This window comes from Macrotis lagotis, chromosome 4 (assembly GCF_037893015.1).
Source record: "Macrotis lagotis isolate mMagLag1 chromosome 4, bilby.v1.9.chrom.fasta, whole genome shotgun sequence".
Lineage (NCBI taxonomy): Eukaryota > Metazoa > Chordata > Mammalia > Peramelemorphia > Peramelidae > Macrotis > Macrotis lagotis.
Window position 1 is genome coordinate 11917212 of NC_133661.1, and position 28000 is coordinate 11945211.

At 43.9% G+C, this 28000-nt stretch overlaps 1 protein-coding gene and 1 long non-coding RNA gene across 5 annotated transcripts in view; one reads left to right on the forward strand and one right to left on the reverse strand.

Moving 5' to 3' along the window:
* RNLS (renalase, FAD dependent amine oxidase) overlaps positions 1-28000 on the forward strand; it is a 209682-nt gene that overhangs the window by 168887 nt on the left and 12795 nt on the right. For 2 of the 3 annotated variants that reach the window (XM_074232248.1, XM_074232247.1), the window contains exon 7: positions 9712-9984. The exons of the other annotated variant lie outside the window; for it this stretch is intronic. In XM_074232248.1, the coding sequence (XP_074088349.1) occupies positions 9712-9864 (153 nt within the window). In that variant the 3' untranslated portion in view covers positions 9865-9984. Of the gene's footprint in view, positions 1-9711; positions 9985-28000 lie in introns of those variants that run through there. 3 annotated transcript variants of the gene reach the window in all.
* On the reverse strand, positions 1174-21301 carry LOC141520604 (uncharacterized). Of its 2 annotated transcripts, XR_012477677.1 has the most exons (5): positions 21100-21301; positions 19843-19933; positions 4421-4569; positions 2501-2687; positions 1174-1371 (listed from the first exon to the last, which is right to left on the reverse strand). It is a non-coding gene; the product is annotated as an uncharacterized LOC141520604 (long non-coding RNA). The 2 variants fall into 2 exon arrangements; XR_012477676.1 differs by lacking the exons at positions 1174-1371; positions 2501-2687 and having other exon boundaries at positions 4153-4569.

Consider the following 28000-nt stretch of genomic DNA (forward strand, 5'->3'; position numbering starts at 1 on the left):
TTCAAAGTTTGGAGTCCCAGGGCAGAGAAAGCTGAAGCAAGAGATATTTCAGATGTGGGTCTAGAAAATGACAACCCAAAGTAAAGTTCCATTCTTTGTGGCAAAATGGCAAGCAATGATTGGAAGGTATAGGAGGGCAGGAGGCTCTTCTTCAAGAAAAGACTCTTCCCTAGTCATGAGAAGCATCCCCAAGGTCAGGAGCTTCCTGGAAAAGAAGAGTCCCTCTCCATCACTTGCCTGACAGGGTCCTAGGAGTTCCTCCCTATGGATGGACAGGGCCAAATGGTCACTGGGCTCTCTGGAAACTAAAATCCTGAGTTTGTGGGAGAGAAGCTTCTCTACCTGGGGAAGGACTACCATCTATCCTGCAGACATCACTCAGGGTTCTGCCCCATACTGACATTCTTAAAGCCCCAAGCTTGCTCTGATGTTTACTATCAGGACCATGGGCAGGCGGGAATCAAACAATGCCCTATCACTCTGCCCAGAGACAGAAGTGGGGCTGAGATATGTCCAGCACCACCAGCTGGTCACTCAGAAGCCCTGCCTGCAGAGGCCAGGGAAGCGGTCTCCTCCTGCCAGTCCTGCAGTGAAGGGAGCTGAGGTCACAGAGGCTGGGTCAGGAGAGGGCAAGGTGGGTACCTAGAGGAGGGCAGCATGGCCCTGTAGATGAAATCTGGACACCAAAGTCCAAGTCTCTTCTCTGACACTTACTAGCTAAGGAACTGGGGTAAAGTCACTTGTCTTTCCTCTAGTACCCACTCCCAATGTGGTTATGGGGCCACACAGACCTCAAATGTCAGACAGTCAGGAATCATTTATGAAGCTTTCATGTGCCAGATGCTAACAGATCCTGCTCTCAAAAAGCCTACATTCTAATGGAAAAATCAATGAGACAACAGCTAGATTTATACAAGATAAACAAAGAGTTGATGGAAGAGACAAATGAATGAGAGGAAAAGCTTGTGTTGGCAGGCACATGTATGAGCAACAAAGGGAGCCCCTGCCATTCTAAGAGGAGGGAGATACAAGAGCTTTAAAGTGCCCTGTGACTTTGGGGATAGATGGGGAAGGGCAGAAGAAGCCAGGGAGAGACAGAGGGAGCAAAGGAAGGAACAACCATTTATGAGGGACTGTACTAAGCCCTTTTCAACTGTCTCATTGAATCCTCCCAACAGTAGGGGCTATTACCACCACCCCCATTTGATTAATAAGGAAAGTGAGGTAGACAGGGCTGAAGTGATCTTTATGACTCAGACTTAGTGAATGGAGGCCAGTCAGTTATCAGTGTCTCAAGTAGGACTGCATGTTGCGCCTGGATTACTGGTCCAGAAGGTGAAAAGAGAAGGGAGGTGTCCATTTTCTGTGTTCCTGCAGGATGGATGGATTGATGGACGGGGTAAATCACCAGTTATAGAAAAGCTTTTTGATATCATTAAGGTCATAACATTAGTTGTAAATGGTTATTAACCTATCCTGGAGACAGGAAGGTTCTTGGGAAGTTGAGAGTACCCAGGATACCCTTCAGCCAAAAGCATCCCTTCCACCCATAGACCATGCATTCTTTTCCAGTTCAGACTTAAGAGTTTGTCCTTCATTTTCAAAGAAGATCACATCAGGGAGGTGATTCCATGACAAGCAAGTGAACTGGATTTGAGGGGGGGGGGCTGTGCTGAGTCATCAGCCTCATTTTCTTCTCCAGAGTCATCTGGGTCCAGTGGCCAGATAGAAATCAGGAGGACTGGAGGTGGCCCTGGATGTGAGGCAATCAGGGAGAAGTGACTGCCTGAGGTCACACAGTGTCACAGGCTGGATTCGAACTCCAGTCCTCTTGATTCCAAGGTCAGTGCTCTCTCCACTGCACCCCCCTGCTGCCATCTCAGAGGAATAGTGGGGGTGAAAGGAGGGCTAGAGAACTCCCCAGTTAATGGGCTTAGTAATCTAGAAGAAAATCTCACTGAAGTTGATCTTTGCTGCCTTGAAGAGGACACTGAAATTGGTGAACATCGGAGTCTAAGCAGTGTGGTGTTTATTGGTCGCCACCTTGGCCAACCCATAGGGGACCAAGAATGTGCTCTAGGGCATCTGCAACAAGTGTTCTTCCATCTTTGCTCAACATTCTCCCCAAAAGGGACACTCACCATCTCCCAAGGTAGCCTAGTCCATGCTGGGAGAGCTCAAGGGAGCCAGGCTTTCTTTATGCCCATTTTGTCAGTCAACAAACAAATGCCAGACATTGGGAAACACAAAATAAAATACTCAGCACTGACCACAACAGCCCATGAAAAAGAATAGAATGTCCCCAAAGGTACTACAAGGGAAGGAAGGTTGGATGTGGAACCAGAGGACCTGACTTGGAAGTCAGCCCTGCCCCTCTCCCCAGCTACCCAAACTTGGTCATGACCCTCTGCTCTCTGGACCCCAGTGTCCTGGTTAAATGAGGGGATTGGACCTCAGGAGATCCCTTCCAGATGTTATCTATGATTCTGTGAAGTAATACCTAAGCACTTTTGGAAGAGATAGATGGATAGAAGCTCCTCAGAGTCAGGGACTGCCTTGCTTTTGACTTTGAAACCTCACCCGTCATCCTGGCACGGGCAAGTACCTAGTAAAGATTCCTTGAATGAAGGAAGGAATGGATCCATCAAGGGAAATCCCCAGCTCAGAGGCCAAGAGGGTGCACTGACCTAGGGAACAGAAAGATAAAAGAAACCTAAAATTGGTTTACAGAGTAGAGAAAGCCCCCTGACCTAGGCTTTGCTGGGAATCTCCTCAATATATATACATAGAAAATCTGTATGGAAACACCCTGGGTGGTGTCATCACAAAGTCTATGTATGCTGAGCGTATTGTCCTTCAGAGAGGCTGCCAGGCCTCAGATCAGAGGACCACTTCTCTTGCTCTCCCCAAGAGCTTTCCAGTAGGAATGAGACCTTACATTTAAGGATTAGCCAGACCCAAGATTATAGCTCCCTCAAATATTCCTAGGTGAGATCTACCTGGAGATGTACCTAGGAGGGAGAAGGAAAAGACTTGCCCAAGGTGTCTTCCTACTCTATATCAGAAGAGAAATTTGAGCCATCTCTTTGACTTGGAGGCTGGCTTTTTCCCCCCAGAGCTCACTTCCTGACTCATAAGTAGCTCCAGATCTTTGTCACAGTTCCAGAGCTTTGGCCTAGGAAGTGGAGGTTTCTATCTACTGGAAATCAAGGTCCCATTTCCTATGAGCAAAAAAAAGAGGTTTTCCTTTATTAACCTGCCAAGGAATGGAATGGTCTACCTGGGGTCTTCTCCTCTCATGGTAGAGAGGAGTGGTCTTCAGCAAGGCCCAACCTATCTGTCATCTATCAGACTGGATAACCACTAACTCCCCTTTCAACAAAGACTCTAAGCTTCAAAATTTGCCCCTTGGGATAGAGGTCAACTATAAATCACAATAGAAAAAACCACAACAGCAAGCATCTCTCCCACCCTGCTTCTCATCCAATTTTCCCACGTGTTATTTGAATAGGTGCAGATGAGTTGAGTTGAATCAGGGACCATCAATTCTTGCCATCCAGAAATTAAGTCTAGTGGATAGACGGGGCCCAATGAGAGAATTCAGGGCATCCAATGATAGTAGAAATCATTTTACAGAGCAGAAATGCCATGGCCAGAGTCATACAAGAATTAGGTCATAGAGTCAGGATTCTACCCCAGATCTTCTGGATTAGAGGCAGCTGGGTAGCATGGGGAATAGAGTACAACAACTAGATTGTTAGAAGAACTGAGTTCAAATCCAGCCCCAAACACTAATTAGCTGAATGACCCCAAGCAAGACATTTCACCTCTCTGCCTGCCTTAGTTTCCTCATCTGTAAAACAGGGATCATCACAGACCTTCCTCCTGGTTGTTGGGAGGAACAAATGAGATGTTTGTAAAATGCTTAGAACAGTGCCTGGCAAACAGTAGATGCTTAATAAATGCATGTTCCTTCCTCTAACCCCAAATCCAGTAGGGAAAGGGTTCCCACTGTTGCATGGATCCACTCTGGGGTATCCAGCTTGCTAGTAATTCTATGACATCATTCCCCAACTCAGTAGTGACCGAGAGCAGAGCATTAGCTTCCCCTGCACAACGTCTGGGAGTCCACACGATATCTTGTGTTTTAATCATTGTCTCTTTGGTTTTACAGTACCTTCCTTTCCAAATATTATCTCCCCCCCCCTTCCAATGAGCTAATGCTTGTAACAAAGAACAAAAGAAGGAAGACAAAAAGGGAATTCATCCAAATCAATGATCTGGCCCCGTGGGCCAGACCCAGGGTACCTTCTCTCCTTCTCCATGGAAGCCCCTTTCTGCTGCAACACTGCTCATCAGTTTAGTTTCTCCGCCTACTTTGTTGCCTCATTGTCCTTTTGTTTTTCCTGATTCTACTTACTTTCCTCTGCATCAAGGTACAGAATTCTTCTCACTCTTGTCTTTATTCTCCAAATCCAGTATCTCTTGCAGCTCTACAATCTTCCATCACATTCATGCTCCACTATCTGTTCAGCCATTTCCCCAGGTACTGGGCATCAGCCTTGTTTTCTACCAAAAAAAAATTAGTAGTGACTCTGTGGGGGCCTAAGGGAACTCTTTGCCTTTACCCCCTTGGGGGAGTTGGCCAGCTGTGGCATCTCTGGCCTGAGGGACCTGATTCCAAACTGCCTTCCAGAACAGTGCACCAAACAGAGTGTGGGCACCTGTCTTCCTTCATCCCTCCCACACAAAACCATTTCTATCCTTTCTTATCTTTGCCACTTTACAGAATGTGAAGTCCTTGCCCTTGAATTTCATTCATTTTTAGTGCTTTGGAACAATCGGTGATATAGCTGTTCATAGTTTTGAGTTCTTTTCTAGATCTAAGACTCCAAGTTGGGTGCTAGTGGGAGAGGAGACAAGACCAAGGCAACCAAGGAGCTTCCATTCTTCCCAGAGAATATAGCATGTAGATGGAGAGGTACATTAAAAGGATTCTGAGTGAGGAAAAAGTACACAGGGAGACCTGGAGAACCCAGTGAGCTCAGCCTTGACAAGCTTGAGAAGTGAGGGGATCACCTTCTAGGCCCTGCAAATGCTCCAGCTGAGGAGCTAAAACCCCAGTGATCATGAAAGAGGTGTTTCTAGTCACCAAACTCTGGAAGACCTGAAATGCCTGCTCCAATCTGGGGACTAGATGAAAAAAAAAAGGGATTGTATATGAGAGATGTTATGAAGATATGAGGACAACCTTTGATAACAGAGTGGATTCCTGATCCAATCAAGTGAGCAGTTAAGGATAAGCCCCAAGGTGGAGGGCTTGGGTAACAGGGAGGCTAGTGGGAGGGATGTCCTTGACAGTAGTAGAAAATCAGAGAAAAGAAGGGGATTTGGGAGGAGAAATAAAATGAGTTGTGTTTCGGGATATATTGAGTCTGTTGTCTACAGGACATCAAATTTGAGATGCCCAAAAAGAAATTGGTGTAGGGACAGCTAGGTGGCACAGTGGATAGAGCCTAGGCCTGGGAGTCAAGAAGACCTGAGTTCAAATCTCACCTCAGACACTTTATAATTATCTAGCTGTGTAATCTTTGGCAAGTCAGTTAACCCCATTTAAAGAGAGAAAGAAAGAGAAAGAGAGAAGGAGAAAGAAAGAAAGAAAGAAAGAAAGAAAGAAAGAAAGAAAGAAAGAAAGAAAGAAAGAAAGAAAGAAAGAAAGAGAGAGAAAGAAAGAAAGAAAAATGATTTGAAAATAGAAAAACAAAGTTAGGGCTGATGTTTCTCCAAGAAAACTTGCAAGTGTGTGGGCAGCATCCTCTCCCTCTCTCATCCTCCATTCTAGCCCCATTCAAAGGGAAAAAAGGAAGTGTTCAGGAAGACTTCGCTTGATGGGGCCAGGCCTATGAATGCAGATCTTTGGGGGAAGGGACCTCATAGACCATCTGGTGCAGCCTTCTTATTTCACACATGAGAAAACTGAGACCTGGGGGAATAAGGACTTGTCCAGTGTCCCACTGGAAAAGAGTGCCAAAGGCACAATTTGAACCTGGCACCTGGCCCCAGAGCCCAGCTGGCAGGATGTGGCAGAGGTGGCTGCAGGAAGCCCGGCTGCCTCTGGACAAGGGGAACATTAGAATTCCTTTGACAAGTGAACATGGGAGACTTTGAGATGTGAGAGAAGCCCACTCCTACTGGCCTGAGGAGCCAGCTATCAGGGACCTTGAAAGTCAGAGGGTGTGAATCCCCTCTCCTACATCTTTTAGCTGCCAACATGCAGCTTCCTGTTGGAAAGAGATGGGGAAGGAGTTCAGAGTTAAACTCTGCAAGCTTTCTGACCATCAGCTGTCTCTCAGCAAACTGCATTTGGATGAGTTAAGTGAGCTGGGGCCATTCAGATTCCATTTCCTTCCAGCCCAGAAGGATTCCAAACAAGGGGCAACAGGACATGGGCAACATGCCCCCAGGGCAAGGGGCATTATAACTGTCTGACCTCAAATGATTATAAGATAGGCTTTCCACTCTTTAAAAGGCTGAATTCCCCAGCACTCCTTCCTCTGGCCTCCCTGGCCCTGCTTCCTGTCTGGGGAGTCTGCTCCCTGGTAGCCTTGTTGGCACTGTTGACATGAATCTGTGGCTCCATCCTCTTCCAGAGACAGGCTCCATTCCCTATCTCTAAACATGTAAACACACATTGACATCAGCATCTGCTCTGCTCCCTGCTCTGCAGATTTACATTACTCCCCTTTTTTGTAAACAGGCATATACCAGAAGTAAGAATAAATACCTTGGGAATTCCATCAGGGCCTCTTCACAGAGAGACAAGCCTGCAGGACAGGGAGGAGCCCCTTTGTCCCCTGAAGGCCCCTGGGATTTGTGAGGTGTCTGTTGTTTGCTAGGTACAGAGCTGAAAAAGACAGTCATCAGCCCAGTCATCTTGCTTCTCCCCCAACTGTCCACCAGGGAGCCCCTTCTCAGGGTCTTCTCCAATCCAGAACCATTCCTGGACAGTACTGGTGGGAGCCCAGGTCAGCCAGGGCAAGCAGGATTCCTATAGGTTTTTTTTTTCCTTCGGACATCTCTCTTAAGCCAACAGTTTTCAGTCTGTGTCTCATCACTGTGGTTGAACATAGGGTCCAGAACTGTGTTATCATGAAAAACTGTGGCTTTGTGACGTATAGGTTGATCTGGGGCCGGGCTGCAATCACAGCCTTCCCTCTACTCTCCTCCACTTTCTCTTCACTTCCTGAGGGACAACTCCTCCAAAAGTCCAACAAGTGAAGCCCAAGCCTGGACAGACTCTTCAGGGACTGGTGTAGTTTGATGTCATCCTCCGCCAGCTCATCGGATGGATTTCCCATTCCTGGGCGTCTTCAGGCCAAGACCAGATGACCACTTATTGGAGCCTCCTTTGGGGTCAGGAGTTGAACAACTCAACCTGGGAGGGCTCCCCCTTCCAACTCTGAAATTCCGAGAAAACCTGAGCACATTCTTGTGTACTTGGGGCTTGGTTGCCCTGATTTCTCACACTCACTTCCATGCACTATTTTTGCATTCTGTTTACTTCTGAATATAAATTGTGCCTGCTCTGCTTGTCCAAATACTCTGATGTGTTTTACATAGTTGAGGTTGCTGGATGAGTGGCCACCAACACAGTCCGAGGTTACCGGAGGTGGGAACCAGTAGTCACTTCTGCACTCGAGTCCAGGGACAGCTCAGGAGCTGGTCTGGTCTTTTTAAGTTTTCTATCACTTGGAGGCACTTCATCTTTGGGCTTCTGGAAGCAGTGGAGTGATGGAGCTTCTTCCTCTGAGCAAAGCATGAAAAAGTCTTCCATTCAGTAGAGGGGAAAGAACCCTGGATGCTCACTGGGGATCTTGCTTCAAGTCCCAGCTCAGCTATGTGCTGCTACCTGTGGAACTTGGCAAGTGACTCCCCCCTTTGTCCTTGGTTTCCTCACCTTGAGTCCCCTCCCAGCTCCAGACCCCTGGTCCTATGACATGGCCCTTCTGGAACCCAAAGTTCAATGTTTTCATCCTCTGAACCTTGCTTGTATCTGGGAGTCAGTGTGACAATGAGCATGATGATTGTGATCAATCAAAAGAACCAGCATCATATTTCACCTTAAAGTTTGTTACGTACTCGGTGCTCACAGCAACCCAGATATTATCGTTATTCCCATTTTAAATATGAAGATGAGGAAAGCAGAGGTGAAGTGCTTTGTCCAGGTAAGTGAAGTGTGAAACCACATTTGAGCCCAGGTATTCCCAACTCCAGGCCCAGTGTGCCAGTTACTGTACCACCTTAGTAAGAAGACTTCTGGGCTAAGAATGAGGAGAGAGCAAGATTCAAATGTAGGTTGTATGACCTTGGACAAGTCCCTTGCCTCCCTGAGGCTCAAGTTTTCCCATCTGTAAAAGTAGACTAATCAAGCCTGAAATATCTTAGAGAACCACAGAGCCAGAGCTGGAAGGAACTTCAAGACCAATTCAACCTCCTCTTCCTCTTACAGCTACGGATACCAAGTCACACAGCAGATCATCAGGTCTCCCAGATAAGAAGTAGCTAAGGAGGGATCTAGGCAGATGGATTTCTGCGTCCATTGTCCTGTGTCAGATCCATATGAGTCGACTGCTTCATGAACTCTTGAGCTCTCTGTCAGTGCCACGTGGTGCTGTTCTACACGCCACAGCTCTTGACAAGTTCAGGGAGTTCGGGGACCTGCCCAGAGTCACAGAAGAACAGTGTCAAAAGGCAATGGTGAAACATGGCCAGCGGTGGCCACCAGCCACATCATCAAAGTGGTGGGTGGCTGATCAGAACAGAAGACGACTGGGTCACACAGCGACCTCGCAGCCTGGCCAGCGTGGTCATCTGCATCAGAGGCAGGTGCCGGGCTATTTGATCCTGAAGCCAGTAATTCTTCCCCTGTACCACGGTGCCCTTCTTGAGAGCTGGGTTCAAGTCACAGTAGATTTAGGGCTGGAGGAGACTAAAAGACTCTTTAGTTCAACCCATTTCTCTTAGAGGGGTCCCCCGGGTGCTTCCACCTTTCCGACTCCCACGTCTAACCTGGTGCCAAGGCCCCAGTGTCACCTGCAGCACCTCTGGGGGTTTCACCTCTGGCAGGTTTTACCTCCGGTGGGTTTCACCCCCTGCAGTGCCCCTGAACATGCCCCCTCTCCCCTCTGTTGCAGCCCCTTCCTAGCATAGACCTAGCATCGACCCCCACCACTCTGCTTTTGGGCCACCCCAGTAGCTGCTGTTGGGTAGGTCTACCTCAGGACTCTCCCCTTTCCGTTCTATGCTAAAGCACAAATCTGAGCATGTTCCCCTCCCCCTCAGTAAAATGAAGTGACTCCCCACTGAGGGTCCCCCATTAAGACTGTGAGTAGGTGCTTCATTTATGCTTTTATTGATTAAGACAAAAAAGGGAAGCGAGATGTTGCCGATAATTTGAGAAGATGGCAGGATCAAATAAAGGATGTTTAAGGATGGGGAAAATCTAAACGTGAATAGAAATCTATGCATGGATGAATGAATGAACAGCCCCATACGTTGTGAGAATCCTTTTCCATCATCATATCTCAAGCTCCCGGCTCATGGTAGGTAGAATGGGAAGTCACAAGAAAGGACTCCCTTTCACTCCCATTTTGGCACCCATTGGCTTGGCCTTTATCTTCTTTCTCTCTTCTGTCTGCTCTGTTTTGGTAGGTGATAAAGTCCATCCCCAACTGTCCAGGACAAATGACTCTTCATCACAGCCCCTTGCTTGTGTGTGGAGGTGACAGCTTCACTCGGTCCAACTTTGATGGGTGCCTAGAGTCCGCCCTATGCGTCATGGAGGCCCTAAAACCTCATCTGTAGTGCTCACATCACTTTGACTTTTTTTCCTCTAGTTGGGAGATAATTTTACCCCAAAAAATTTGAGCCTATTCTTTGTTCCTCATTATATATTCTTCTTTATAAAATAAAAATTACAAGAAAGTTGTTTTTCATTTATTCCCATTTCCCATGTTGAATAGAAAATGGCATAAGTATTTTAACTACTCTGTTGGAAGGGAAGCTGCTCCCATCTTTCATATTTCATTGTTTCTCTCAATGACCAAGGTGGCTACTTGGGGGTGACAAGATAGCAACCAAGCGGAACAGAGATGGGGGGTCTCTCCATAACCATAGAATTGTCTTCAATGAGAAAAAGGAAAACCTTAGCAGGAATTTATTCCAGCCCCAGACTTTCTTCTCGTAATACTTTGGTTTAGAAACCGGTGAGACCCCTAAGTCTGCACTCCTTTGGATATAGCTGCTTTTCAGGTTCACTTTGTGAGCCTGTCTGGGGTGGGGACATTGAAGTCTTTCCTGGTTGTGGCTCAAAATACCATGATTTTTTCCTTTGGTCTAAAACGTACAGACACATTACATTTTAATTCTTCTTTTCAAGTCCCACAGAATTGTAGCCTGGGAAATAATTAAACCTGACTATAAAATGGAAAAAATTAAAGGAAAATCTGTGGTTTTGTGCATTTTTATATATCTCCTTTTAAACAAGATTATTGCCCCAAAGATGACTCCCATCAATGCTGCACAATGAATGGTTATATAGCATGTAATGAATTTTACACGTTTAATAAATTTTAGATAATTTTAAATTTTCATTAATTTCAATACATTCGATAGTTGGCACAATTGAAAGAAAGCTGGTCCTAGAGACTGTAAGACTCGCCTTCCTGAGCTCAGGAAGACACTTACTGTGTGACCCTGATCTTCACCTGTTTTCCTCTGTTTCCTCACCTGTAAAATGAGCTGGAGAAGGAAATTGCAAATCCCTTCAGTATCTGTGCCAAGAAAAACCCAAAGTCACCAAGAGTCAGACTTGAAGGAGTTTCTCTTCTTTGGAGAGCTCATGATAACATATAAGTAACCTGTGGCAAGGTATGCCGTGACTGGGCACTAAAACTTGTCTGCCATGAAGTCCATCCTACAGGGCCTTGGATGGGTTATTTTAACAACTAGTCTGTGTAAATTTATCATGGTACCTTCTTGATAAAAATAGCTTTTCCCACATGCTGAAAAAATGGAAATTTAATATATTCAACAGGATGGAACGATGAAAACAGGAAGGCTTAAGTATTTTGCTGCATATTTAGTGAATGAGGATATCTGTGATTTCATCAGTGTGAAAAAGTCCTGATATGGGAACCCCTTCCTCACCATAAAACAGTTGATTTTAACAGATGTTATCAATGACAAATAGTTCTTAGGGAAGAGGCCAAGACACAGACAAGTGATGAGCCCAGGGTCTTTCAACACCACCCTATCTGCTGAGCCCTCTCTACGCCATTCTTTCTTGTTTGGTGGATATTGGGATAACTTATTACATTATGATTCATAAGAACATATCCAAAAATAAATGATTTTGATGACTCCTTTCGAGTTGTTTTGTAATGTAAGGGATCAGTAACAGTGATTTAGAGTCATCCTGTTAGTTCCTTTCTCCCTGCAACAGGGAGAATCAGTGGGTGGTAGAATCACAAAAGATAAAGCACAGGGTCTGGAATCAGGAAGACCTGAGTTCAAATCCTACCTCAGGTACTTACTGGTTGGGTGACTGACCCTGGGCATGTTACTCAATTTCTGTTTGCCTCAGTTTCCCCATCTGTACTATCCCTACCTCCTAGGGATGTTGTGAGGATCAAATAAATATTTATAAAACTCTTTGCAAACCTTAAAATGTTGTTGTCATTCAGTTGTGTCTGACTCTTTGTGACCCCCTTCTAGCGTTTTCTTGACAGAGATACTGGAGTGGTTCCTCATTTCCTTCTCCAGCCCATTTTACAGATGAGAAACTGAGGAAAGCAGAGTGAAGTGACTAAACCAAGGTTGCCTAGTTAGATTTGAAATCAGGCCTTCCTAATTCCAGGCCCTAGGGTCTATCTACTACACTACCTAGCTGCCCCAAAGTGCAATATAAATGCCAGATAAACCTAAGGAAGGACAAACAAGCACAACAGCTGTGGGTATTCTCCAGGGTGCTGTCCTGAGCCCTCTACAATGTCGATTCCCATTGCTAATAACCCCCACATCCACATGTCGTTCCCAGACACGCTATAGTCCCAGATCAACAATTATCTATTTAACCTTTCAAAATGGCAGTCCCAAAGACATCTTAAACTCACCATGTCCAGAACTGAACCTCATCCTCCTTCCCCCTGAAGTCCACATTGTGTACCATGAACCCCTCTGGCAGTCTAACACAACTGTTCCTGAAATAATGCTTGTAAATGGCTAAAATAAAGTACAGAGGATGACCAAAAGAAACAATTCTATCACAATAAAGATGTAATTGTTCCCATCCAAGTTCATAACTCCCTAACACAGACATGGAGTCTTTGCTGAGAACCCCTGCCCTCTTCATGGTGTCAAAGAGCATCCTTCCAGTGTCTCAGGTCAGACCGGCCTTCCCTCTGCTCCTGATCCAGGCCGTCTTCATGTCTCCACAGACCATCCCCCAGATCTGGAATTCCTTCCCTCCTTCCCTCTCTTCCTTTAGGGTGTAGCTCAGATACCACCCTTCTTCATGAAGCCTTTCCTCATCTTCCAGCTCCAAGAACCCCACCCCCCAACTGTCTAGTCTACATTGCACACACATGTGCGTGCTTTATTTTGCATCTGGTTATAAATGTATTACATTTTAATATAAACTCTATGTGAGCAGAAATTGTTTCGTTCTCTGTACCCACGGGATTTGGCACATATTGGGTGCTTTATTAATTGATTGGTTTAGATAGAGAACATGGCCATTTAGTCATCTGATGGAGTGCAATTCAGAAAGCATTCATTAGGCTGCTAGTTAGGGTGGGAACTTGCCTAGGCACTGTGCGTATAAGGATGAAAGTAAACAATCCCTGCTCTCAACTGGCTTGCGTTCTACTGACAGGAAACAAAAGCTTCTGGGGTGGGAAAGGACTTGGTACCCAAGCTGAGCCTTGGTCGCTAGGGCTCCCACAAGGGGAAATGGAGAAGAAATAAGTTTATTTCAGACATGGGGGCTACCCTGGGCAGAGGTATGAAGATTAGAGATGGAGTGTCATTTATGGACTTTTGGCTGGATCCTAGCTTGTGTGTAAGGGGTTTGGGATGTTTGCTCATTCCCAGCAACACTGGAGAGAGGGGTGGCTGGGGAGTGAAATGAGAGTCAGTGCTAAGCCTGCCTCTTTAACCAGGGACCCACCAAGTCATCCTTGCGATAACTGAATATCCGGAAGGAACCTCCACACCTGTTTTGTGTCAATGATAATGATCTGCCAAAAGGGAAAAAGGAAATTGGGTTCCGCTTCTAATGACATCATCTTCACACACGGCATCTCTTTCCTCCCTATCCTCCTTTTTGGCCTTGTAGCTGACCCCCTCACATGAAGGACAGCAAAATTCCCTGAAACTGAAGTAAGAAGCTTCAGTGCAGCCTGGACTCCTTGCTCCTGAGTCCTGACCCGAGGGTGCCGGCCTCTGCCCACTGGATATGAACGTGAATGTGCAGATCCATAGCCCTAGAAGAAATCTCAGGGGTGGGGGGCTTCCTCATTGATCAGGGTAACTAAAACAGCTCTCAGGAGCAGCATCAAAGTTGTGGTGTTTTGTGGCATCCGGATCAGGACCCACTGGGACAGATGCAGGTGTGCCTTACTCCTGAACCACCCCTCACAAAAAAAGGGCTAAATAAATGTTTTATTCATTAGGGAAGAGGGGATGGAGGCAATTTCTCTATGATTTCAACCCTTAGCATAGCAAGTGAAATACAGTAAGTACTCTTCCAAAGCTTATTGACCAATTGATTCCTGCCATTTGGGTCATTTGGGATTCCCAGACAGGCAAATTATGTCTAATAATGAAACCTAGCAGCGCCTTGGGAACTTCTGTTCTATGATCTGTACCTCTTAACCCAGAGCCTGTGGCTTTTCTTTTGCTATTTTAATAGCTGAATTCTAATATGTTTGGTTTCTTTTGTAATTCTGTGAGACTTATGGATTCAAAAATCATTCCAAAAAGGATCCATAGACTTCCCCAAACAGAGAAGTCCATGAGAACTAAAGGTGAAGATCTCCAACTTGAGAGTTTCCTGGACCCCTGAAAGGTCAAGTGGTTAATGATCACACAAATATTCTGTGGTAGAGGTTTGCCCAGCTAGCCTTGGTCAATGGGGCTATTGGCCTCTGCTAGCATCAAACTTTGAGACGAGGGAGAAAGAACACAGTGACCTTGGTGATCTCCATGACTTGCATAGGCCAAGAGGGTGACACATGTGTTATGGCAGGAGGGTGACTTTTTTTCACCTTTGACATTTCTGAAAGGAGAAAGTGGTTTTAAAAAAAATAGAAAAAAAAAACAGTTGTAAAACCAGGCCAGATAATTTCCTGTGCCAAAAAAAACCCCAATACTCCATTGAGTCATCCCGCCATCCACGAAATGCCATCTTTCCCATCCCATAACCACCCACCACCTTGTTAACTGCAAAGAGTGAGGTCCAACCCCTCAGCCAGGAGAGGGATCGTTAACGTTTACATCCTTTCCCCAAGTGCATTTAATGACCCCAAGCTTTTCCCTGAAACAAACGCCCACCCCTCCCTTCAAGCCCCAATATTCTCCCGATGACGTTGGATGCCTATGAGTCATGGAACACCACCATCTGTGAAGAAATGAAGTCAAGGCTCACCCAAAGGGCAGAGGAAAGAGAGGCCCACGATGGGCGGGGGTGACTGAGGCCCAACACAAATGGGGAGCTTCACAGAGACGTTCAATTAAAGATGTCATCAGAGAAACCTATTACTGATAAGGAAAATGAGCTTGTCACATCCTGAGAGCAAAGGAGATGTTGTTCTTAGGATGTCAGGGAAGGGGAGGAAGACCTTTAGCATATTGGGTAGATGTCCCATGGTGAATTTATGGGAGGGCATGGCCAAAGTGTATCACTAAAGGCTTACAGATGAATGGGGTCTACAGTAGTAGTAGTAGTAGTAGTAGTAGTAGTAGTAGTAGTAGTAGTAGTAGTAGTAGTAGTAGTCAGTGGTGGTGGTGATAGGAGGAGGAGTAGTAATAGTAATAGAGTAGTAGCAGTAGTAAGAGTAATAGTAGTAGTGGTGCTGGTGATAGAAGGAGGAGGAGGAGGAATAGTAGTAATAGCAGCAGTAGTAGTAGTAGTAGAGTAGTAGTAGTAGTAGTAGTAGTAGTAGTGGTGGTGACTGATCCCTTACTGGAAGCTCTCCCCATGGAACAGATCAACACCTTAGAATTGTAGATTTGGAAATAAAAGGGACCTTAGCATCTGTGGCTGTTCTGGTGTCCTCATTTGACACCTGAAGAAACCGAGGGTCTGAAAGGAAGTGATTTGATCAGTCACTCAACTCATGTGGAAGAATTGAAATTGGCCCCAGGTCCTCTGACTTCAAGCCTGCCACTACCCTAGAAACAAGACAAGAGGAACCCAAGTCTCCTAACTCTGCTGTCTTCCTGGGAAACAGCAAAAACAAAGGAAGAATTAATCGTGCAGCCTAAGGCATGAACAAGAAGCTCTCCAAAAAGTTAGTCTTTTCCAGCTCTAAAATTCTATGATTTTCTGTTTTGTGAATCTGTAAATTTAGACCTCCAAGCTATCGCCCTAACGCCCACATCCAAAATAATGCCAACCCACACTTTGGTGACTGGAGAATGATCCCTGCTTCAGTTAACTTACATGGTTCAGTTTCTTTCCTTCTACTGGGGCACATTCTTAGAGAATCAATGGCAACCTCAGGATGCCCAATCACATCATTGTAAGAGTCACTCTATATACTGCCCCAAGCAGATGACCAAGACTATGTCAGAGACAGAACTCAGACCCACAGCACTGTGGCCAAGGCTATCCTTACTACATGCAACACCAAACACAGTTTTGGGGGGCACAAGAAGAGTCAAATCAAAACACTTAAGCACCCAATTGTACTGGGTCTAATCACTAGGGATACAAAGGCAAAGGCAGACTGTAAAGAGTTTACAGACTAATGGGGGAAATGGATGGATGGATGGATAGATGGATGATGAATGAATGGATGGTGGAAGGATGATGAATGGATGGATGGATGATGGATGGATGGATGGTGGAAGGATGATGAATGGATGATGGATGGATGGATGGATGGATGGATGGATGGATGGATGGATGGATGATGGATGGATGGATGATGGATGGATGGATGGATAGATGGATGGATGATGGATGGATGGATGGATGATGGAAGGATGATGAATGGATGCATGGGTGGATGATGGATGGATGGATAATGAGTGGATGGATGATGGAAGGATGATTGAAGGATGATGAATGGATGGATGGATTGATGATGTAGCTAATTAATATAGTAGACAGAGTGCCAGGCTTGGAGTCAGGAAAACTTGGAGTTCAAATCCTGCCTCAGACACTTCTTAGTTGTGTGACTCTGGGCAAGTTCCCTAAGTTTGCCTCAATTTCCCCCTCACTTAAATGGGAGCAATAATAGCACCTTCCTACCACAAAGGTTGCTGTGAGGTTCAGCAGAGATAATCCCTGTAGAGTGCTTTGTAAATCTAAAAAGCCTAGCTAAAGGTTAGCTACCAACTCTTTCTGGGAGCCTGCTTCACTCTCAATAATCTGAGTGCTCATACTTGCCCTGCCTTTCTTTCAAGTGAAGGAAAATTGTCATCCGCAATAGAAGAGTGCAGCTCTTCCACTGGACAAAGAAGTTCACCTGGAGTTGGTGAGTGCTGGCCCAGCCCTCTTCAGATCGCCCAGTGTCCTGGGGGTCATTTCTTCCTGGGATCGGCTATGGACTCGACTGCTCTGTAATGCTCCGTGTGTTTGCAGAAGAGCAACTCTTTTGTAAAAAGATCCTTGGAGTCCCTTCCCCAGGGGAAGAGGGTGCGAAATCACAGCCCTGCTCACCACCACCCAGGTTTCACCCCCTCCCCTGTCTGAGAAGGGCTGGCCTTCCTTGAAATGCATCACCCACCCACACCATCTTCCTCTTGAGTGTTATTTGCTTTGTCTACAAAGACTGCAATGCGCCCACTGCAAGTGAAAACAATTACACTTTTTCAAAGCTTACTGACAGAGAACCAATGTGCTTGGTTAATATAATCTTCCTTCAGATTTCCCTAGCATGTTGTTTCTGGTACTGCCCCAGTATGACTTGAGACCCTGGACCCCTTCGACTCTCCTTTCCAGAGTACCCACTACACTGTGCCACCCAGAACTAGCTGCCATCTTACTTCTAGGGGTCACACCTACAAGCTCCAGATCAAAACAAAAGGCATCTCTTTTCATAAATCTGAACCTAGGGTCCTGACTTCCAATCTAACTCCTGGATTCATTAACTATTGGGCCACAGTTCCAACATGATCTTCCCACTATGAACTCAAGCCAATTCACCAGGCCTTTATGAGGTTCTTTCTATGTACAAAGAACTGGAGATACAAAGCCTCCAGTAGGATAGATTCGACATGTAGAGGAGAATGCTGGGTAGCACCAGACTTGAAGTCAGGAACACCTTCATTCAAATTTCCATTCCAGTTTTTACTAGCTGTGACCCTTGGCAAGTTTCTTAAGCTCCCTCAGTCTCAGTTTCTTCATCTGTAATAGTAGAATAAACATTCCAAAGCTGTGGTGAGAACTGAGTTAACACGCAAAGCATTTTACAAACCTTTGTTTGCTGTATAAATGGTGGCTGTTTTGGTGGGGATGAAGCTCTACTGGGGGAATTAGGTAAGACATGGGAAATGAAGACTTGTGAGCAGTGAAAAGGGATAAAGCAGTGTTTTTATTCAGGATAAACTGGCTTTGTCATGAAATCACAAAGAATCACCAGTCATCTGCTCCAGTGACATTTTTATTCAGAGAGTTCCCTTTCCATTTATTCAGCCCTGGCAGGTAAATAATTATCTTTGTTTCACTCGTTCCCACTTTTACCTACTCATTTCAGTGACTGAGTTGGAAAATTCCCCTCAGTTCAACTCAACATGGATTCCTTAAGTGACTAATCATTAAGTAATTGGGCTAAGTATTTGGTAATATAAAAACAAAATCATTCTTGATCTCACGAGGCAAGGCTCACATTCTACTGGACCGCCAAACGTACTTGAGCAAGTAGGCAACGAGGCACGTGTGTGGGCTTCACCTACTTCGCTAATGTGCATCTTAAAAGTTTCCCAGGACTATTCCCCAACTAATAACAATCAAAGACTATGGGGGGGCTGTTTGTTTAATTTTCATTTTATTTTTTCTCAAATACATGTAAACAAAAACTGTTAACATTATTTTTTTAATTGTGCCTTTCAAAATTTCTGCCTTTTTCCTCCCTTTCCCCTGCTTTGAGGGGGCAAGCAATTTTATATAGATCATGCATACACAGTCATTAAAAACATATTTTCCCATATCTCCAAGGAAAATGCAGACCAAAAAAAAGAAGAAAAATAAATGTTTTTAAGTATTGTTTGATCTACTTTAGGGTGCACAAGATCTTTCTCTGGAGGTTGTACTGTATTTTTTCACTGTAAAGCCTTCAGAATTGTCTTGGATCATTGTATTGTAAAGAATTGCTTAGTCATTCCTAGCTGATTATTGTAAATTGGGCAGTTTTCACAGGAAATCAAGTTCCAAATCACTAATAACTGGAGAAATACAAGTTAAAGCAACTCTAAGATTCCACCTCACATCCATCAAACTGGCAAAGTTGGAAAAAATGGTAAATGACAAATATTGGAGGGACTACAGGAAAACAGACACTAATGTGTGGAACTTGTGTTCTAGCCATTCTACAAAGTAAACTAGAAATATGCTAAAGTAAAGTTACTAAATACCAGCAGCACCATTACTGGGCCTATGACCCAAAGAAATCAAAGAAAAGAAAAGAATATCTATGTACAAAAATATGTTCAGCAGCTAGATGGCACAGTGGATAGAGCACTGGCCTTGGAATCAGGACAGGAGTTCAAATCCAGCCTCTGATACTTAGTAGCTGTGTAAACTTGGGCAGTCATTTAACCTGACTGCCTCAAATCCGGGATATCTTGATTCCTCTCTGGCCACTGGACCTAGGTGGTCACTGAAGGGGAAAATGAGGCTGGTGACTTAGCACAGCACCCCTTCCTCCACCCAATCTGATTCACAAGCTTGTCGTGGCATCACTTCCCCGATGTCATTGTCTTCTTCATGAAAGAAGAGCAAACATTTAGCAGTGAAGAACTGGGAACTGAAAGGGACCCTTCACGGAATGGCTGAACAAATGGAGAGTATCGATGAATGTAATAGAATACTATGAGAAGTGATGGAAGGATCGGTGTTCCTGAGAAGATTCCTACATAGAATGAAGTGAGCAAGACCAGAAGGATTTCTATGATAACAACATCATTTAAAAGACAAACTTGGAAAGGCACAGCGACTCTGATCAGCACAAAAACCAAACACAGCTACAGGTGACAAATGACAACACAAGGTTGCTACCTCCTGACACAGAAATAATGGATTTGATGTGCAGAATAAGATAAATAATTTTACATGACCCATATGGGAATTCATTTTATGTTACTATATGCATTTCTAACAAGAATTTTTTTTCTTTTTTTCTCCAATGGATTCACAATGAGAGGAAAAAATCAATTTTCTTATTCATCAAATTCTTAATTAAATCTTACTAAACAAAATAATTTAAGTATCTGCAACTATGTTGTATTAGAAAAAGAATTATCATAAAACTGAAAACACAACAAAGACATAAGCGTATTCCTGGAAGGAAGCATTCTGGCTTGGGAAATTTCTATCAATGATCTCACACTTCTCACCTGTTCAATAGGTTCTCTGTTTAGTCTCCCTTTCTCCCATTAATCTTCTCCCATTTCCATTATTTGACTGAAGCTCATGGGACCTCATGACCTGTGATGAGTTAAAATAATAACACAATAAGCAATGTAAGAGTTTAATGGGTGGAAGAAGACTGTGACATGCCACCCCAGAAGGAGAGGCATGAAATAAATTACCAAAGAGATGTGGAAATGGAAAAGTTGATTTGTCATGTACCAAAGATGAAGAACAAGAGATAGACAAATCAATTCAGTACTTGGCACCCATGAGGTATTAAAGCAACAAGGAGAGACTTCCAGATAAATACTCTATAGAAGATTGAGAGATAAATACCAGATGATGATGATGATGGGGGCAGCTAGGTGCACAGTGGATAGAGCACTAGCCCTGGAGTCAGGAGGACCTGAGTTCAAATCCATCCTCAGACACTTAATAATTACTAAGCTGTGTGGCCTTGGGCAAGCCACTTAACTCCATTACCTTGCAAAAACCAAAAAAAGATGATGATGATGATGATGATGGTGGTGGTGATGATTGTTGTTGATGATGATGGTAGTGGTGGTAATGATGGTGATGATATTACCTATATAGGTTTTATAAGATTGGCAAAATGTTTTATAAATATTATTTCATTTTATCTTCAAAACAACCCTGGGAGGTAAGTGATTTTATTATCCTTCTTATACAGATGAGGAAACTGAGGTTAAGTGATTTACCCAAGGTCATACAGCTTATAAGAGTATACAGTCAAATTTGAACTCAGGTCTTTCTGATTCCAGACTCAAGCTCTATCCCCTGGGCCATGAATCAGTGCAGAATGTAAATATTCATGAAATCAGAGTTCAATCAAGGTCAATGGAAAGAAATGAAAAAGCATAATATATAATCAAATTATTATTTAACATATGATAGAAAGTAATTTTCACTCTAATTAGTAAGCTAGCCTACATTAGGTCCTACTATGTTCCAGGCACTATCCTGGGTGCTGGGAATAAAAAGACAAAATTGAAATAATCCTTGTTCATAAGGAGTTTATACTCTACTGGGGAAAGCCTATATGTAAGTGAATGAGTGTGTGTGTGCCATTGCTACCTGTGTAACCTTGTGTAAATGATACCAACTTTCTCAGCTTTAGTTCCCATATTTAAAAAAGGGCTATGTGACCTTGATCAAGCCACTTAACCCCATTGCCTTGCAAAAACTAAAAAAAAAGAAGGGAGGGTGATAATAACTCTTACCTCCCAATGTTGTTATGAAGACCAGATAGGATAATGTACTAAAGCATTTTATAAATCTTCAAATGCTGGCTAAGTGGTTGTTATTAGCATTACTTCATCTCAGCAGCAATAGGGAGACAGAGAAGTGTACTGAGCAGAAAAATGGCATGGTTACATCGGAACAGCCAGATTGTTGATAATCCTTCTAGATCATCATTAGCATCATCATTAGCATCATCATCTTGTGTTTTTCTCTGGATCTTCCATAAAGTACTTATCCAGAAGTTTCTCTTCTTGTTGTTTTACTATCACAGGGGTGCAGAATAGATGATGGTGAACAAAATTGAAACCACATGGAGTAAAGATGGCATCATCATGGAAAGAGTTTTGGAATCTGGGTCAGGAAACTGGCATCTGAGCCCACCTGTCCCTTAGTGAAGGATCTTTCTGATGTTTAATGGCTGTCCTTTATGACATCACCATTCCTTCCCCATAACTCCTAGAATCACTCTTGTTTCAAGAAATATGTTAAGCCAAGCAAACCAACATGTTGACATGTGCCCCATTCTGAACCTCCAGCAGCCACCTCTATAACAAGAGGTACAGGGGAGAGTTTTATAATCTTCAGGAGGTCATATAACTTCTCCAAACCTCAGTTTCTTTCTCTACTAAATTCTAGAATTGACCTCAAGGACTTCTCAGATCCTCTGTCATCCTATGATTTAAGAGTTTACATGCAATTCCTCATCACATTCCAAATGACAATGACTGAAGATGATAGTATGAGAAACTAAGGAGACGCAATCTCAGGATTCTTGGTTTTCAGTTTCATTTTACCGAATCCCTGATTTATAGATGCTGAGGTGGACATACCGATCTGGGTCCAGAATTCAACAGGAAACAGAGAGCAAAATGGATGACCTTTGGGAAATTTTTCAATACTTTTAGTGACCGCAAACCCGTTCTTGAAGAGAGATTAATGTTTTGTAAATAAGTAACTTTTTAAAGTCGGCTAGTATCCAAGTCTATGAAGAACTGGAGTTGTCTTTCATTCTTTCATCCTTTCAAGGGAATAGTCTAAATCAGCTGCTATATATGATTGATGAAGAACAATTCAAAAAGACCAGTGGAAAAAGGTTCTCAGAGATCTCTGACCAGACAAGGATGTGGGCAAGAGCAAATGGGATGAAAATTGATGAGCAGATGGGTATATTCACTGCTCTGTGGGTGTATTCATGAGAGGACCTGGGTTCCAATCCTAGCTATCTGTACTGCCTAATATTTTTGTGACTTTGAGAGGCTCCTTTTAAGAGCCTTGACTTCCCCATCCATGAAATAGCAGGGCTCCATTAGATGATGCCATCCAACTCAGAATCCTCCTCTGATTCTGACTGACAATTCAATTGGAAACAAAAAGAAAACCTGGACAATGCCTTCAAAAAGAATTCCCATTGAAGGAGCAGAAGTCAAAAGCTAGGGCTCAACCAGATGAGAAACCATTCAACTCACAGCAAAGCAGACAGTCAATTATAAGGGCCCTGTTTGCCCTTTGATGGGAGAAGATCATTGGAGCTTGGCCAACATGTAGCTGGCTGATGCTGTGGCTCATGACTTCTCTCTTCTCTGTCACTGCTCATCACAGAGTGGTCCTTATCAAGAGAATAGACATTGAAAGGAGCTAGGGTCCTTAAACTCAAATATTGTCATCCCAGAGCCTCTCCAGTCTCCAGAAGCCTGCCAAGCTCAGATATAGAGACTAAGGTAGCTCTGGGAACCTCTAAAACCTTGGACTCATTTTCTCCCACCAGTAAACACTTAGATTTCTAGCAGCTTCTGCTTTGCCCTGGTCCCAGGGGTTCCCTAAACTCCAGGCAGTGCACTAGGGTGTTGGAGATAAAGACAAAAGGGCAAGTCCTGGGGCGGCTAGGTAGTGTAGTGGATAAAGCACCTGACCTGGAGTCAGGAGTACCTGGGTTCAAATCCAGTCTCAGACACTTAATAATTACCTAGCTGTGTGGCCTTGGGCAAGCCACTTAACCCCATTTGCCTTGCAAAAACCTAAAAAAAAGGGCAAGTCCCCATTCTTAGTTGGTTACAAGGTGATGGAAGACTCAAGATGGAGTCTGAGGGAACATTCGCTGTCCCAGGGTCTCCCTCATTTTACAGATGAGGAAACTAAGGCCCAGAGAGGATGTGAAGCCTGTTCAAGCTCTCTCAGGTGATAGGCATACTGGGGGTTCAGAGAGAATTGAAAATCATCTATTCTCAAGGATTTCAAAACCATTTACAGCCATGGACAAAAATGGCAAGTGGTTCTCAAGGTTCACTGCTTAATCCTCAATAGCACCATGCAAAGGACAGGAAGACAGAGAGACAGAGGAAGGACCCAAAAGGGAGGAGATCCAAGAGTTCAGGGTCATAGAAACAAACAGAGGGAGGGGGTGGATTCAAGAATGAGAGTGAAGTCCCAACTCAAAGTGAAACCTGAAGAGTCGAGGTGGGGGGCTCAATTCCTCAGGAGTCAAAGCCGTGACTCAATTCTTCCAACAGCCCAGACGAGTCCTGTGGTTCCCTCAAACAGTCTAGTTGAAGGTTTTGTGACAGCCCCAAAGTCCCAAAGCTTGCTCATCACATCCTGGCCCCTGGAGGTAGAGGGTGGGAAGAGATCTCAGCAGCAGCAGCTTCTGAAATCTCCATGTTCATGGATGGGACCCTGAACTAAGAGCCAGAAAGGTCTGAGTTGCAATACTGCCTCAAACACTCATTAGCCTACCCAACAAAATGGAAGGCTTGGACACCAGTGCCTCTCAGGTCCCTTCCAGATATGAATCCTGCTTGTGTGGCTCACCAGGAATGTAGCCTGGGCCAAGTTACTTGACCAGTCTGTTTCCCAATTCAGTGACCTCCATGTTCTCCTGCTAGGATCTGCTGGAGTCAGAAATAGAATTGTCCAAACTACAATACAGTCACTCCAGTCCCAGGTCTGAGGAACACCTAGCTAGTAGGAAAGTGCCCAAGAAGGAATGAGTTTCATCAGAGAAGGGTAGAACTGGATGGACTCCCACATGCTCACTGCCTTCTTTTCAATGTCAATAGGAAGGCTTCAGTCTTCACTGGAATACCTGTGGGAAGCAAAGTCTTTCCAATCGAGGAAAATTAAATGCCACAAGCCAAAGAGAAATAACAAGATAATCATGACCTTGGGGAGACCCTTCTCTGGTTACATCCTTTGAGGCCTCAGAATATTAAATCATCAACATGGTCGCTGACCACCATTGTGTTCAAGATGCTTAATAGATATTGCACAGAACTGTTGATTTAGACTTGGAAGAGACTTCAGAATCATTGAGTCCAAACCCTCATTTTATAGTCGAGGAAACTGATGCACAGAGAAAGGATGTCACTCAAAATAAAGATAGCTAACATTTGTAGAACATTTTGAGCTTTGCAAAGTGCTTTGTCAATATTATCTCATTAGATCTTCAACAACAACCATGGGAAATAGATACTGTTATTATATCCATTTTACAGAAGAAGAAGCTGAGGTAGGCAGAGGTGAAGTGACATACAGAGTCATGCAATGAGTAAGGTTCTTGGGGGGGGGGGAGAAGGGAGGGTATTGCTACAGAGAGCTCTAAGGATATGTGATTGATCCTGATCTGGGAAGCATCCAACATTCTTACCAGTGATTGGATTAAAAAACATAAAGAGTACGTTCATCCATTTTTGTTGGAAGGAGCTAACACACCTGAACACAGAGTCAGGGTCCAAAAGTCTAGATAACAGTCTAGATAACAAGCAGAATCAAAGAAGATGAAACTTAATGAGGGTAAATAGAAAGTCATTTGGGGTCAAAAAGTTCACTAAGTTCACTCATTTCACAAAGTTCAGGATGTGTGGGGTAGAGTGTTGTCAGGCTCTGATTTATCTGAATAAAGATCTAGGGTTTCAGTTGTATTGTAAGGGTGTGATATGGAAACCGGAGAAGTGCATGACATCTTAGGCAGTATAGAAAGGGGTGATATTGTACGGTTACCAGGGTGGTAAAGGTCTCATTTTACTCTGTTCTGGTCACATCATGTTCAAAGAATTGCCTAGCCTTCAGCTAAGGGCTTAACCACTCAGACTCTTAAATGTTTCTTCTTTTAATTTATGAAATAAAAGTATTTCCATGGTACAATAAAAAACTATGTACAACTTTCTATTCCCTTCAAATATGGGACAAAATTATTCTATAAAGTTTTTTTTCTTCTCTCCCACCCCACCTTCGAGATCAAATAGGTATATGTAAAATTATTTTTATATACTTATATTTATCAGTTCTTTCACTAGATGCAGAGATCACCTTTCTTCATATGTGCTTTATAGTTAACTTGGGCATTTCTAATATTCAATTCTAATATTCACTCAAAATCATTCTTAAAATGATATGGCTGATACTGTATACAATGTTCTCTTGCTTCTGCTCATTTTGCTCTTCATTATTTCATCCAAGTCCTTCCCTTTTTTCTAAAATCAGAACCATCCCATCACAATTATATACACAACTTGTTCAACCGTTCTACAATTGGTGGGCATCCTTGCAGCTGACTGTAGGAATGAGGGTCTCCAGATGTTTCTGTCAGTGGAAGACACCACATTAATTGAACCAAGTCCTGGATAACTGCAGAGTCTTCTAACCAGAACTCATGATCACCCAACTATACACATGGAGAAGCCAAGCAGATGAAAAGTTATTACTCAGATGAGGGAGTTCAGCTGAATGGACCACCCATAGAACCAATCCATCCATTCTCGTAGTTTGGACAGACCCAGGGCAGGCTTTAAAAGTTGGAAAAGCCATTTTACAAGTGGGGAAAGAGACTCACAAAGGTTAGGCAATTTGCCTGGATGATAGAGCAATTAAATGTCTAAAACCAGACCACCTGGCCTCCCAGAACAGTGTCCTATCCCCTTGCCCCACCACCTCCTGAGAATGCTTCCTTGAAGGGATATAAAAGGGAGGAATGGACAAGGGCTAGACTATCCCAAAATACCTGCAGATCCTACAGAATGGTAGGTAAGCTTTCTTTTGATAGACATCATTCACCCTCTTGACAACCTGATGGATCTTTATTTGAAAGTAAAGATAGTTTGCCTGGTATGAGTGAACTGGGAAGAGCAGCTATCTAAAGATAGTCAAAAAAGTCAACAAACATGTATTTGGCACCTCCCATGTACAAGGCCATGTGCTAAGTTCTGGGAATACAAAGACAAAAACAAAAAACTCACATCCAAATGGAAAATCCAAGGTCACGTTGTTCTATGAAAGACCTACAAGAATCTTGCCCAGATGGGTGGAGTTGGCCACTTTGTTTACAAGAATATCATGTGCCTCTTTAAAAGTTACTATTTCTAAAAAAGGGAAATGTAATGGGAGAAAGAAAAAGGAGAGGGGGAATAAGCCAAGATATTTCATATAACAAGATTTTTCTTTATTACAATGAGCTATTGCAATGATATGGAAGGGGGGAGGCAAGGGGGAATGAGGGAACCTTTGCTCTCATCAGAGATGGCTAGGAGAGAAACAGCAAATATACTCAATGGGGTATAGACATCTGGAGTAAGAAGGAGATGGGGGGACAGGAGGAAGTGGGGGATGTGAGTGATGGAGGAGAGGATGGACCATGGTGGGAGAGTGGTCAGATATAACACATTTTCTTTTTTCTTGCAAGGGGCTGGGATTGGATGGCCTGTCCTGGACCATAGCGCCAGGTGGATGCTGGGCCTAAGGGGTGGGGTGGGGAGCTCAGGGCCTCCTGGCCCCAGGGCCAGGGATCTGTCTGCTGCGCCACTCAGCTGCCCTACAGCAGAGTCAGAGTGAAAGGAGAGAGAAAATATAGTACATGGTGGTGGAGAAATAAGAAAGGAGGGAGTTGTGATCAGCAATGGCAACAGTGGAAAAATATGGAAGTAACTTTTGTGATGGACTTATCATAAAGAATGTGATCCACCTGCGACAGAGCTGGTGGTATTGGAACACAGAATGAAGCACATTTTTTATTTTTTTTATTATTTTTGGGGGGGGGGGTGCAGGGCAAATGGAGCTGGGTGGCCTGCCTGGGGCCTCATAGCAGGGTGATCCTTGGGTGTCTGAGGCCAGATTTGGACCAGGGTGCTCCTGGCTAAAGGGCCAGTGCTCTGTCTGCCACCCAGCTGCCCCCTACTATTATTACTATTTTATTTTATTTTGGGTCTTTTTCCCCCCTTTTTTTTTTTTGGTTTTTGCAGGGCAGTGGGGTTGGGGTGGCTTGCATGTCACATGGCTGGGTGATTGTTGGGTGTATGGGGCTGGATGTGCGCTCAGGTACTCCTGGCTCCAGGGCTGGTGCTCTGTCCATTGCGCCACCTGGCCATACCTACAATTATTACTATTATCTTTTATTTTAATTTTAATTTTTTTCTCTCCCCTGTACTTTTATCGCTCAAGCAAGTCTATAATTTGGGGGGGGAGGGGGTATTTAATTTACTCTTAAACAAGAATATTTTATTAATGTATAAAAACATTGTTTGTACAAAATGAGAATAAATAAATATTAAATAAAAAATTGAACTTCTTTATAAATGTAACTGCTATATTATTAAAGCATATATATTCAAAATAAAAAAAGTTACTATTTCTGCTTGTCTTAAATCACAGTGCTCAGGATCACCAATGCAGTGCACACATATGGACACCTGGGTGTCTCCGGCCAAGTCCTTTAACCTTTCTGGGTCTATTGCCTATCTACAAAAAGAAGGGGTTGAATTCATTTGTCTCTGGATCATCTTTCAGTTCTAAATCTATGATGACTCTATGGACAGACTCCTGGCCATTGAGTCAGTAAGACCTCTAATCTCAGATTTTTCATAGCTGTGTGACGTAGGTCAAGTTACATCTTCT